The 13,465-nt window shown below is 41.8% G+C and overlaps 1 protein-coding gene across 4 annotated transcripts in view; it reads left to right on the forward strand.

Annotated features, from left to right (window-relative positions):
* Positions 1–527: 527 nt before the first annotated feature.
* Positions 528–13,465, forward strand: part of CEP350 (centrosomal protein 350) — an 80,133-nt gene continuing 67,195 nt past the window's right edge. For 3 of the 4 annotated variants that reach the window (XM_067300604.1, XM_067300607.1, XM_067300606.1), the window contains exons 1-2: positions 528–722; positions 12,210–12,295. In XM_067300604.1, coding sequence (XP_067156705.1) covers positions 12,223–12,295 — 73 coding nt within the window. In that variant the 5' untranslated portion in view covers positions 528–722; positions 12,210–12,222. Of the gene's footprint in view, positions 723–10,405; positions 10,598–12,209; positions 12,296–13,465 lie in introns of all 4 variants that reach the window. The other variant, XM_067300605.1, reaches the window with a different exon arrangement.

A 13,465-nucleotide genomic window follows, 5' to 3' on the forward strand; every position in this document is an offset into this window, starting at 1 on the left:
TGAGCCTGGCACAGGGCTGCAGCCGGGCTTTAGTCACCATTACCGAGCCTGTTCTCGCAGCTCTGAGGTGCCTCTTGTTTTCACAGCGTTTCCACGCGGGCTGAACCCCCCTCTGCGCTGGGGGAAAAAACTGGAAAATTACATTTCGGGGGGGGGAGGGCGGTTTGGGGCCCAGAGAAGGGCGAAGACCTGCTTTCCCCCCCCCCCTTCCCCCCAGACCCGAGGGCCCAGGCGGCCCCCATGGCGGGGGCAGGCCCCGGGGCGGCTGAGGCCTCCAGCCACGGTAGGTGAGCTCCGGCGAGCCGGTGCCGCCCCGGGGCTGCTGGCGGCGGGCGGCCCCGCGGCCTTTCCCCTCCCCTCCCCGCGGCAGTTGCCGGCGGAGCCGCGCCGCGCCCAACATGGCCGCCGCCAGGGGCGAGGCGCGCGGTGGGGGAGCGGCGGGGCGCCGCCATGTTGGGAAGGTCTCCGGCCGGCCGGTTCTCGCGAGACCTCGCCGGTCGCTCCCGCCGTGCCCCGCGCCGCCGCTCTCGCCGCCGCCGCCGCTCCGTGTCAGTCGTTGGCCGGTAATGGCGGCGGGCTAGCGCCGCCGAGGTGACCGCGAGCCCGCGGCCGCGCAGCTGAGCTGGGAGCGCCGCCGCGTCCCGCCGCCCTCCTCTCGGACTCCGCGGGATGCGCCGGGACCTGTCCCCGGGGCGGCGGGCGTCGGTCACCGCCGCCACCAGGTGAGGAGGCGCCGGGAGCGGCCCGTGCCGCCGCCGCAGGCCGCGCTGGGCCCGGCGCCGGCCGCGGCCGCCGTGCCGCTAGGGGCCGGGGCGAGGTGGGGCTGGGGCGGGGCCGCGGCGGGGGCCGGGCTCGGCGCCGGCGGGGCTCGGCGGGCCGCGGCCGGGGCCCCAGCGCGGCGGGCGGCGGCGCTGCCGGCTGTCACCTGCCGCGGCCTCCCCGCTCCTCCGCGCCGCTGCGGGCGCCGCCGCGGCTCCGGCCTCCCGCGCTTCGCCCTGGCCGTCCGCTAAGTCTCTTTTTTCCCTTCTTCTCCTAGTTGTAGTTTGTTTTCTGCTGTGCGTTTTGTAAGGGGGGAGCGGGGGGAGGGAGAGGGCTCTTGTGTCGCTGCTTCTGTGGGAAAACCCCCGAAACGGGGTTTTTCTTTTACGCCCTGGCCGCCCCGGCTCGCTGTCCGCCTCCCCTCTGCTTTCCGCGCCCCCGGCTGTACCGCCGGTCGGGCTTGTGACAGCGCTCTGGAAGTTTAAATGTCCGCTCTGCTGGTACGTGCGCGCCGGGCTCGCTGTCCTCGCACCTGGGCGTGCTTGGGGCGGGGGGGGGGGGAGAAGCCTGGGGCGCTCTGCGTCTGCTGGTTGGAAGTGCTTCTACATCCCTCTGTAACAGCTGTCCCAAGCGTTTTCTGACTCTTTGTTTATGCCGTTTGTTTTGGCTGTAGTTAGTATTAAGATTTTTTTACTCATGTGACTGTGGATACAGTATCTTCTGAGATAACGTCTATTCTTCATCTAGTTTTTCTAGAATAGTTTATCTCCTTTTGTCTTTGGAAATAAGCTGTATCTCGGCAACCGGGCATATACTGGCAAACTGTGTATGTGCAGGTAGAGGTTTATGAGTCAAACAACTTTCTTGTATAGGTGAACTCTCCAGTGTCTTGTAGCTGAAAATCTGTAACTTGACCAGTCAGTCCTGTATTTTGGCCCTCTTATATTACTTCACTGCACTACAGGGTGCACATACTTGAAAATTGGCTAAAAAGTCTATTGTGACCAAAAACGTAGTATGTGTGGGACAAATGCGAATGGACGCATAGATAGTAGGGCCCCCTACTTGTTTGTTGTGTTGCGCGTGAACTCAACAAAGCGTTCTGTCAACTGCCTGACTGCATGGACAGCCGAGGTTGTGTGAGCTGCTGGCTGCTTCATGTAGTTCCAGTTGCTACAACAGTTTCATTAGGTAATGCTTTAGATAATTAAATCCAACTGAGGGTGGGGCCACAGTAACACTAAACTGTTGAAAGCTTCAGTTTCTTTGGGTGATGCTACCTAAAACAAAGGTATGCTGCATCCACTAAATAGAATGAAGCAGTATATGTAGCAATGACATGTATTTGTACAAGGGGCCAGGGTACTGGAGAAAGTATATTGCTGACTGCTTTAGATCTTCTGGTAGACTCCCTAGGCCAGGTGTGGCTGTACCTGAAAAACCATGATTTTACAACTATAAATCACTTTGCTTACACAGGTTGGTTTTACTAAGTTGGTGCCTAGCTCAATTTTGCCACTATAGCTACATCTACCTTGGAAAAACTTTAGAAATACAACAGTCCCAACGTGGACAGTGCCTTTCAAGTGCAGAAATAGCTGTACTGGCTATTTGTGGCACCATAGTAAGAGAGTCCCTTGTGAACTAAATAAATTAAATGAATTAGAGCCTAACTTTACTATTGTAGCTTGTTCTACTCTAAAGGTTTCTGTTGACTTGGGTATAATGAGCTTTTGCATCTTTTTGTACCCGTCTACCAGACATAATTGCTGGTTTCTGCTCAGAAAGTTATGTCATGTCAAACACACCTACGTAAAACCATTAATGTAACCAGTCTCATTGACTTTAGTGGGGTCAGATGAGGCTGTAGTCTTAAGTACATGCCTAACTTTAAAGGTATGAATAGTATCAATTGAAATCAGGAGTGTTAGTTTGCATAGCGCTAGATCTGTTTTATATTACTGTATCCATGGCAGTTGCACAATGTAAGGTGAGCAACCATAACGGTTTGCTGCTGCGTTTCTTCTCCTGCTTTGACTATAGTTCTGGCATCAACCCTGCAGCAACCTGATTCAGTTTGATAAACGGGTAGAAAACTAACCCAGCAACAACAAAATAAAAAGTGAATAATGTTCTGCTGGGTTAGTGAGTTGAACTGGCTTGTCGTGCAGTCAGACGAGCATTGCAGCTATTGCAGCGGAGTGGCAAGGTTGGTGAGGAGGGTAGGGAGGAATGTATTCCTTTCATCGTTGTTGAACAAATTTAGCAGTTTGACTCTATTCTATAAATTCACATTAGGAGTGTGACTTTTTTTTTTTAATCAGTCAGCAAAGCTATTTAAACTGTGCTACTGGTGCACTTACTCTAATATAATTTATGCTGTTCAAACCAGTATAAGCTGTGTTAATATGAGAACAGGTAGAGTGGTATAATTATAACAGAAGAGTTTTGGAAGTGGTGTACAGAGAAAACCTTCCCAGTATGTATGGTTAATATTTTAAGCATGTGCTGGATCAGAATGTCTGAGTGTAAAATTTATCCGTAGATGTAAGTGCTTGGAAGATATATGTGTATCATTGTTCTAATGATATCTATCTAATAGACTTTAATGGACTACTCAATTGAGAATAAAGGTACTTGTATGCATAAGTCTGGAACCTTTGTCAATATATTGCAGAAAGAATAGAGAAAATAAGTTAACTAATCAATTACACTAGGTCAGCTGCAACTTCCTGAGCACTAACAGTAGTTCTGGCTGCATTTTAACTTCATAAGAATGCTCCCACTGAGGCCAGTGATTTTGCAGAGAGTGTGCTCAAGAGTAAAAAGTGAACAAATTAAAAAAGGTTAAAATTTTCTCTAATCCGGTTATATTAACATGATATGTTACATTTGTTAACAGCAAAATAAATCAGCTGGAAGTGTCATACAGAAACAGAAAAGTCTGGATTTAGGGTTTAGGCAGGTAAAGCATTTAATGGGATAGAATAGTAACCTAACGAGTTACTAAAATATGAGAAAACTAAACTACGTAACTAAAATATGAGAAAAGAGTTTGTTGTTGTATTTAGTTAATGCAAGAAAAAGTCCTTTCTGCAGAATCCGAGTATCAGTCTCTGGAACGTCAGGTCAGAGACAGCATACTGGTTAACACTGTTCAGCTTGTTGTGTGTTTTTTTTTTTTTTTTTTTTTTTTTTCTTTTTGACCTCTTACATTTTGTTACTTAGAGATTTTTCAGACACTGTGTTCGTTCCTGAATGCAATTTGAGAGCAGAGACATGAAATTTGAGAAGGTGACATTTGGAACAATTTCCCTTAAATTTTCATTGACTTTATTCTGCTTTGAAAGAAAATAAGGATCGGTCTGCAGTTGACACAGCTGTAGTGAAGTTGCTGCTCTGCTCATAAGTCTGTGGTATTGTTGAACATTTGCAGGCTGTATCTTGCACTCAAAATTTGCAATCTTGTACTTGGCCGAGAAGGTTGCCTGTGAGTTTGAAGAGGACTCTCCATCCAAATGAAGTGTTCCTTGTGAGACAAAAAATAGAGGGTGCTGGTCTTTCAAAGAAAGGACTCATGGAAGAATTTAAGCTTATTCTGCAGAATGGATTGATTGTGGGCTGCAAGAATTGAAATCTTCTGATATACAATCTCTTGTAACTGGAGGTAGAATGAATGAATTTTTATGTTTGTTATGAAGGCCAAGGGAAAAAATAAATGCAGGAATTTGTCTTTCTTTTCTTGGAACTGGGATATGTTGCTTATTTTCTTTTCTATAGTAAATGAAAAGATCTTCTAAGTCAAAGGAAATCTAGAACTTCAGAATAGGTAGGCAAACCTTTGTATTCATCTCCTTAACAAATGGATCCATTCTCTGTGCCTTTGTACTCTGATTTCTTCATGAGCAATGAATCAAGTTACACTAGCTATCACAACATTCATTTTAAAGATATCTTCAAAGTATCTTGTAGCATGTGACGCAGCAGAGTAAGACATTCAACGCACTTTCAGTGAAGCTACTAATCCATTTTTTACAGCCAGTAGTTGCTTTTGCAGCATTTGTGATGAAGCAGGAACGCTTTTGCAAGCTGCCATATCTTCTCAGAGCAGAAGCGCATTGTAAATATCCAACCTCTGTAAATATCATCCTCTTGGAGAGAACCAGATTCAGTAATGCTTCATTTATAGAAAAATCTTCAGTATAGTTTGAATGCAAATTTAGTAGCTGGCTGATGTCAATGATTTCATCTTAGAGCTCATGAAACGTATTCCTATTTTTTTCAAATGTATTTTCTGACATATGACGAAGGTATGGCTGTTGCTGTGATTTAACTTCTTGTTACAGTTAGAGGTAGTGACATGTGCTTTGAAATTCTTTACTGCTTTTCTGTCTGCAAATGCATGTAGTATTTTGCTCACTTTTTTTTTTTTTACTATGTTAGTATTCCTAAAAACATTTTTGTTTTTCCAGCTTTGACAGATCGATTTTTACTTTTGAAGGGGTTTTTTTTGGTTGATGTTATTTTCCGAAACCATGAGTGTAATGTGAGATGTTTTGGTGTATTTGCAGTGTGTGCCTCAAGACAAAATACTGAATGTTATCTAAAATTTTCCTCATTCAGAATGGCTAATGTTCACAATCTCGCTGGGCGTTCTTGGTGTTTGTTACTTCCACTTTTTTCTTGCATCAGCTTTACGTAATTGTGTCCATTGTGATTACATACACCCTTACTCATGGAGCACAATGCAATCTGGACCAGTGCAGTATTTCAAAGTCAGATAGTACCAGCAGCTGGTCAGACTAAACACCAACCAAAATGACCTATAAAGGCACTGGTGAGTTTGAATGCATAGACTGTATAGCGCAGCATGACAAAAATCGTCAGAACAGATATCCCTAACTTTCTAGCAGAAGTCATTTTGGAGAAGCGATGGAGAGATTACAAACCCAGAGAGAATATGGCAGAAAAGTGTGAAGTAGTAGTTTGTGGAGCATTGAAGTTGTGCTTGGATTTTGGATATTGATTTCCTTCAAAACCTTTGCCTCTGAAGTACTGTCACCCTGACAGTTATTGTCGTTTGAGGGCTTATTGTATAACTGGGCCTTGAAAGAAGGTGAGGAAGGAGCCCTGCTGATTCTGCAGAGCAGGCTGTAGTTTCTAGAGATGTGGGTTTTTTGCAAATGTCATGTATGTGTTTGTTACACTGGAATTTTTCCTCAGTCTTGAGGATGGTCAGTAAATCGCCTGCATCTAATTGCTTTAACGGAGACAAAGTTTTCTCAAAATATATTCAGCAAAAAATTGTTTGTTCTAAGATTTTTTTTTTTAATATTAATTTGATAAAAAACTATCTATTATGGATGCTTTGAGCTCTCATTTAGATGGGATAAAGCAATTTAGTAAAAGCTTACATCCCAGACAAGTGAGTAGGAAAAGGTATTCCTATTCCAAACTCAAGCATATCATCAAAAATTGTATTCTCTGGTATTTCAGGAGACATGGAAAGTGTTCCTGGCATCTTTAAATAGAAATTCCATGACTTTCAGCAGGCTTGCTCAGAAAAATAGTTTGCTTGGCTGGGTCTGATTGTGTCTGTCCACCTGTATATGTCTGTTGTTGCTAGTAAGGCAAAACTGTAGCTGCACACACAGGAGTTCAGAGAGGGTTTTTAGGATTCAGATGTTAATTTTCAATTATTTGAAAATGAAAACTGAAAATATTTTTGTATACAGAAAAAAGAATCCCCAAAACTTTTTATTTGTCTTTGTTTCCCTTCTGGAACAAGCCGGCTGTTTGCACTGGGACGCGCTAGAGCAGGGGGGAGAGCCTCCTGTTGTGCCCTTGCGCTACAGTGACAGCTCCACGTGTAAGGAGAGGGTGAAGGCGAGCGGTTGGTGTTTTCCCCAGTCCCACTCTCCCTCCTCGAGGTGAAGGCAAGAGCAGCTTCAAGCATTGGCTCTCGGGGAGAGACTGAAAGCTGCGTGCACAACACTGCTGGTTCAAAAGGAAGGGAATGATCCTGCTGTTGCCTGATGCTTCCATTCCTTCTCCTTCTGCTTGCATGGAGACTGTAGTTCAATGCAGAGCACAGCTAAAACCACTAAAACAAAAAGAACAAAAAAGCTACTTTTACCCCTTACCAAATTCCCAGTCCACTTTACGACAGAATCCCGTTGGCTTTCTGCTTGAATATGGCAAGACAGACAGGGGAATAAAGAAAGGACGAGGCAGCTTCTTTTAGTGGCAGTGCTGCTTTATTGTAACTTAAACTGTGTGAAGCACTGGTCTCGCATACTGCATCCCCAGTCAGTAACAAAAAGTGCCACTTTGGGTTTAAATGTGTAAGAACATCTCTTAGAAATATTAATCATATTTGCTTCTTTCAGTACTCTAAGCAAAGCTTCATCTTTTATGTGGTGTTTGCTTTCGTTTGGTATCCCTTGTGTTTTTGTAAGAAACAAAATCTTGAGGAATAGTGTTCCCTTTACCTACTGTTTTTTTCACATAACCACTAAATGTTAATGAAAATAACTGCGGGCAGTCTCTTTCTTGTGTTCTCTGCCTCTTCTGAATCCTCTTCATGAAGTGCTGTGGTTCTGCTGTACCTTCTCTTGTGTACTGTTCTTGTATTGGACAACCAGGTAAAGAATGAGACAGGCACTTGTTGTGGAATTGCAACGTGAGACCAAAACTGTATTTACATCTTAACCATTCACCCAAGATTGGACATACTAGTGTTTAGTGAACCTGTGTAGGATGTCTGTGTCTACCAGTGAATGATCAAATAAACAGGAGATACGGTGTGCTGAATCAGCAGTGTTCCACATTTTTCGCAGACTTTTAAGATCCTTGTGGCCTCATCCAACCTGCAGGATAGCCTTTTGCCGTCGCTGCTTTCTTCTCAGCTGGAAACATCTGAGGGCTACTGGAAGTTCTTCTGTTTCCTCTGTCAAGCTGCCTTTTGCCCCTCTCCTTCCCTCACTGGCTTATATGTTATCAAGCAAAATGTGTATCCATGAGAGTGGGCAGCAGTCCCTTACATCAGAGTAGTTACTTAAAATAGCTTGAATGTTTACATACATAGCCATGTAGATTTTGTGTAACCTTATTCTTTATGGCTTATGTTCCATGTAGGAAGGAAGAATGGGTAGGTTGCAAGTGGTGATTATCCACCACCACCACATGGTCAGGAAAAGGTGAAACATTGTTTAGGAGGAGAAAAAAAAAAGGCTGTTGCTAGAGAATTTTCTCACCAAGAATGAATTCCGTTGAGGCTTTTTGCTCCTTTATTGACACTGATTTGAGAAAGGAAGAATTATGTTAGTCGTGTGCTTTGCCCTTAAGCCAAACTACCTGACTGTTGTTAGGATTGTGAGCCAAGACGACTATTGTTCTCCTCCAGAATGTTATTCTAAGCTTTTATTTAGAAGGCTTGAGAAGACAAGGAGATGAGGAGTATTGGTCTCTTAAATGTTTTTCTGGAGGACTGTAGCAAGTAAAACTCAGCTTCCAAAGTTTGCTTCAGTAGTGAGGCTCTTTTGTGGTGTCTTGAAATATTCTCATTTTTGAGAAATGGAAGCCTAAGTGATAGTCTTAAACTGATTTAGTTTGGTGAAAGTTTTAGTTATGCATAGCTTCTGATTTTTAAGAACTAAAGTTCCCTTCTCTAATAGTAGTATCGTAGTTGGCATTCTAAAGAATTTTTATCATCATGAATTTATAACTAAATAAGTGTTAATGCCTGTGATTTTTTTTTTTTAATGTGAAGAGATTTAATGCACGTGTCAAAGTTAGGACTCTACTTGAATTTTCTCATATATTTTTGTTTAGCTTGTCTCTGTTTCCAGGATTGTATTTGATTTGCATTTGAGGAGAAAACTTTTTGTTACATTTGGCCGGCTTCCTTAAAGTGTTGATTGTCAAGGAAAGGGGGCACTTTCCTACTTATATAGCCAAGATTGGCAGATTTTATCATGAATTTAGATGCCATTTGGTGTATCTGGTGATGATGATTTGTCTCTTGCAATAATTCATCTTTATATGAAAACTCTTGAGTTTTATATTCATGTGGCTAGAGATTAGGCTTCTGTTATTTAAAAGGCGCATGCAAAACAGATGTATAAAATATAGCATGTGCTTGCTTGTGCGCAAATATACTGGAAATGAGCTGATTTTGTAAGTTAAATTCTGTTCTTTAAATTACATGTATTAAATAGAGATGGATTATTTAGTTGAGCAAAAAAATTTTGTTGAAGCAACCATTTCAGAATGTAATTTTTGCAATGTGTTTTTTCTTAACATTCATGGAACTTTGAGACAACTTTTGTATTGACGTAAAATGTGTTTTCAAAAATAATTTAAGCTTTCTTTGCAAAACTTTCTAGTGTAGTATTTTTCTCTGGTCAATATTAATTTAAATATATTTTATTGTTTAATGGGCGCACTCTCCTGCATGCAAATACTATAAATAGAAATGGCAACTGTACCTTGATTCTCCCCCCTCCCCACCAGCCATACTCTGATAGTGTTAAAACAGCTGTTGTGTCTAGTTCAACTTCTTGTGGAGACAGGATATCGAATTATACAAGTACTTGTTTTTTGTAGGGTTCTGCTTACTCGTGTAAGCTGTAGCAATAGAAAGATGTTATTTTATTCATCCCTAGGACTTCAGAGGTTGGTGGGAATCAACATCACTGTTAGGCAGATCTTGAAAAGCTGCTAAATTTCCCCCCCATCCCGCTCTTCCAAAGTGAAGAAACAAAACCTAAACCCCAAAGCTTTATAATTATGTGGATTACATTGCAAATGAAAACTAACGCAGTGTTTGCCTCCTGAAACTGTAGACAGCTCCAAAGGCCCCAGTTCTTACATGTCTTCAAAGAGCAGCAACCTGAATAAGCAAAACTGCTCAGTGGATCTCGGCAGGCTGCACCGAACCCAGCCAGGTTCATATTGTACCCCTGGGGCTGGCGCTGGAGGTGTGCATTAGGAGGAGTACGGCAGGCTGCTGTGCGATCGCTGCCTAGCTCTTACAGAATAGAGGAGAGGTTGGGTTGCTTTTTATGGAAGGGGGTAATATACTTCTGAATTGAGGCACTGAGACCCTGTTGTTGACCATTAGTGATCATCAGCATTTAAAGATCATTAGTCATGAGTCATTAGCAAACCTAAGGTGTTCTCAAAAGTGTGTATTGTTTCAGTCTGTCTTGTGTTCTGTTTAGCTCGGTCTACTTTACCTCTCAGGATGAAAGATATAATAAGTAATTTTTTAATCTAGTACTTTTCATAAGGAGTTTAGGAATACCTAGAGTTTATTACAGTAGTACATTCACTGGGGAATCATAAAATAAACTACATAGATTTGAACAATTCTAGTCCCTAAGTTGTCTTAAGTATATCGATAATTCTAAGGATAAGAATAAACTCCAATAATTACTTAAAGAGGGATAATGGGACCTTTTTTAAGAAATGGCTGATTATCCGGAAGATGTCTTAAGCCAAATTTACTATTGAGTGGGTTCTGTTAGGCTACTGTTTGGTCCAGAACCTGGATAATGGTATGACATTTTCAGCTGCTCTCAAAATAGGTTCTTTATGGAAAGAGTTGTCTGTTTTTATTAATGCTTACTTTCTACTTTTCTAGCACAACAGTTCTGTGCTGCAGTGATGGAGAAGATTAATTAGATGATTTCCATGGTAGGCCAGTACAGGGCAGCACTTGAGAGCATGAATGATGCGAGACCAAAAGCTGCAGTTCTGAATGAATGAGCTCTGCGACAACTATCCTGGAAGCAGATTTCTGTAACTTCACCTGGCTCGCTGCCCGTAACTCTGGGTACTTAAAACAAAAGCAAACAAAATACAAAAACCAAACCTTCTTTCCAGAATTTCGCCACTGTTGTGGACTTTAATGTATGTGCCTGTGTATGTTTCTGTACCTGCGTATATAGGCTCACACATCTTTTTTCAGTCTTTGGAGCATTTATTTGGATATGTCTGTTTTTGTGTGATTCTTTTAAGAAAGGCAGAACTAAAGCTCTTGTGAAGACCTGTTTTCCTTTAATTAATAGTCTCTCTTGGAGTATCAGGTTAATTCTGTGGGATAACTTACTGCTGTAAATGCGAGCTATGTGTCTGAACGTGAGGATCAAGCGTCACTGTTGATCACTGTGAGTGTTCTTAAAACAATATATGATAAAATCCTCCTCACAAAATATATAGGCAATGACTTCTTGCCTCAGTAAGTAGTACAGAGTGTTAGTTTCATGGGACTTTGAGTCACCTTTTATGGGAAGAATGACCTTTATATTTGAATACCCTTTTACATGGCAGACTACGTAGGGAAGTGAAAGGGAGAGATTTTCAGAAATTCTGGGCTTCTTAAAACAAGAAAAATGGTATCTGGGATTGTGTGAGAGAAAGAAGAGAAAAAACACTCTTATGACTCTTCTAGAAGCCCAGAACTTCCCATATAAATATTAGTCATTCTGTGGTCATTTAATTTTTACTTTCTGTAATAGAAATGTCCTCAGTCTGTTGTCAAGACAGCTAAATAAGCATGTGCCAGCAGATACAAGACCCTTGCCTGGGAGGGTTACAGCAGTACTGACTAATCAAAGTTCTTGTTGACTGTGTGAACTCCTCTTAAATTTCTTAAGACGTGCTTAAGATTGCTTTCTTCTTATATTGCACTTCTTTAAAGTATGTTACCTTTACTTACTCTGACAAACCATCTTCTGTAATAAAAATAGTGAGAAATAACCATTTACGTAAATTACCTGCTTTTTTCTTTAAAAAGTTATCCTTCTTGATTGAATAGCTTTTTACCTCCTTTATCAAAAACTCCTTTGGCGATCGTGGTTGCCTGGTTTGTTACTCGGAGCAGTTCACTGGGAGCCTTGCCTTTGGCGTTGACAGGAGAACAACTGCAGCTTGGGTCCTTTTCCTGGTTTTAGTGTCCTGCTGTGCAGTTCTCTTTTGCTTTATCCTTTAACAGAGATAGGGGGCAAGTGCAATGTCAGTTTTTCATCTGTCACTGGCGGGATCAGGTATTTTCTTCAAACCTTTGTAGGTTCCAGTTATGTGGCACTGCCTATTTCCCCTTCACGTACAGCATTTCAGTGTAGTTATCTTCTCTTCAGACCCACCGGAATACTTACTGCTGTGGTTTAACTTGCATGACCTCTGGGTTTCCTTTTATCAAATTCACTCTTTTTTGTAACAAAAGAATAGAACAAAAGCAAAATCCTATTTCTGAACACCTGCAAGCTGTAAACACTTGTGGTCTGGTGCTGATTTTGTTCATGATGGGAGTTTGAAATCATCATCATGTGAAAGTGAAAATATCTTCACAGTGATCAAGGTTATGCTGTCTTTAGCATGAGATAGATTTGCCCTTACTTTGTACTACTTTGATTCCTATGTGAATATTTTTTGTTTATGTGTAGATAAACTGACACGATGTGGAGCAACAAGTCAAATGAGGTGCCTTTACAAAATCCGAGGCATAACCAAAACAAGGATTCTACCAGAGGTAATGATTTGGTCTGTTTTATTGCTTTGTGTTAAAAGATTTATTTATTTTTTTTTTTTACTGTGAGTTATTTAAAATTTTGGGGGGAATTTTAACAGATAAAGTTTTCTGCCTTAATTTGGAAGCAAAGACCATATGTTATATGGCTTCCTTTCTGCAGGGGTAGCAGTTTCATACTCTGATCTGCAGAATATTTGCTGATCTGCATTAGAAATTACCAGTCTATGATATGATTGCCAAGATGGCAGAGAGACAGGGTTTGCTGGTTTTTTTTGAATGGCTTAGAGTAGGAACAGTACAGGAAGAGAACCTGGGCACCGTAGCCTCCTGAAAGAAGTGTCTGAGAGGCAGTTACTTCTGATTCTAGCTCAATTCCCAAGTGGTCAGGAGCTAAAGATCCTTGAATAGCAGCAGTGCGTGGCCATTATGATGACTGACAGCATTTTTTGTCTCCCTGAGATGGAGGAAGCCTGTTAGCTTTTTACAGCCATGATTACCCTCTAATTTAGCAAAGCAAAGAAAAAAAAGTATAGTACATCCCTGAGAGGAAGAAAGCTCTAGTCCGTAGAGCGGTTGAGTCACATGCTAACAGTCTGTGGCTCAAGATGAGGCATATGATCTCCACTATGACAAAACTTGACACCAGAAGCTATTTTAAAAGTAGAAACAGATAATATATGCATGTTTTACCTCTAAAAGCACATCGTTCCTGATTGTCTCCCATGATACTTTCATTTTCTTTTCAGTTTTTTTTCAAATTATATAACCTCTGAAACTGAGGTGTTTTGTACACATTTTGTTCAAGCGTCATCTCTCAAAGACACAACAAAGTTGTTTCTGTGTTATTTCCTTATCTCTCCTCTTTCTGTTGCATCTTACATGAAATACAAATTAGTAACTTTCTTACCACAAGGAAAATATTTATTTTTTTTGGAACAGTCTAGTACTATTTCTCTCCATGGCTCTGAGCCACATTAATGTTTTGGATACTGTGTTTGTAAACGTTTTTTTTAGAATGGGGGCAGCCCTGAGTAAGTAAATATTTTTAAAGGAAAATACTACTGCATACTACTGAACTAGATTGTGCATAGAGCTCATGCTGTCTGTTTAGATTAAAAGGCTGAAGTTGATTTGTGCCTCCTGCTTGCCTTTTGCAAACATTGCTTCTAT

Source organism: Apteryx mantelli, chromosome 8, assembly GCF_036417845.1.
Source record: "Apteryx mantelli isolate bAptMan1 chromosome 8, bAptMan1.hap1, whole genome shotgun sequence".
Taxonomy (NCBI): domain Eukaryota; kingdom Metazoa; phylum Chordata; class Aves; order Apterygiformes; family Apterygidae; genus Apteryx; species Apteryx mantelli.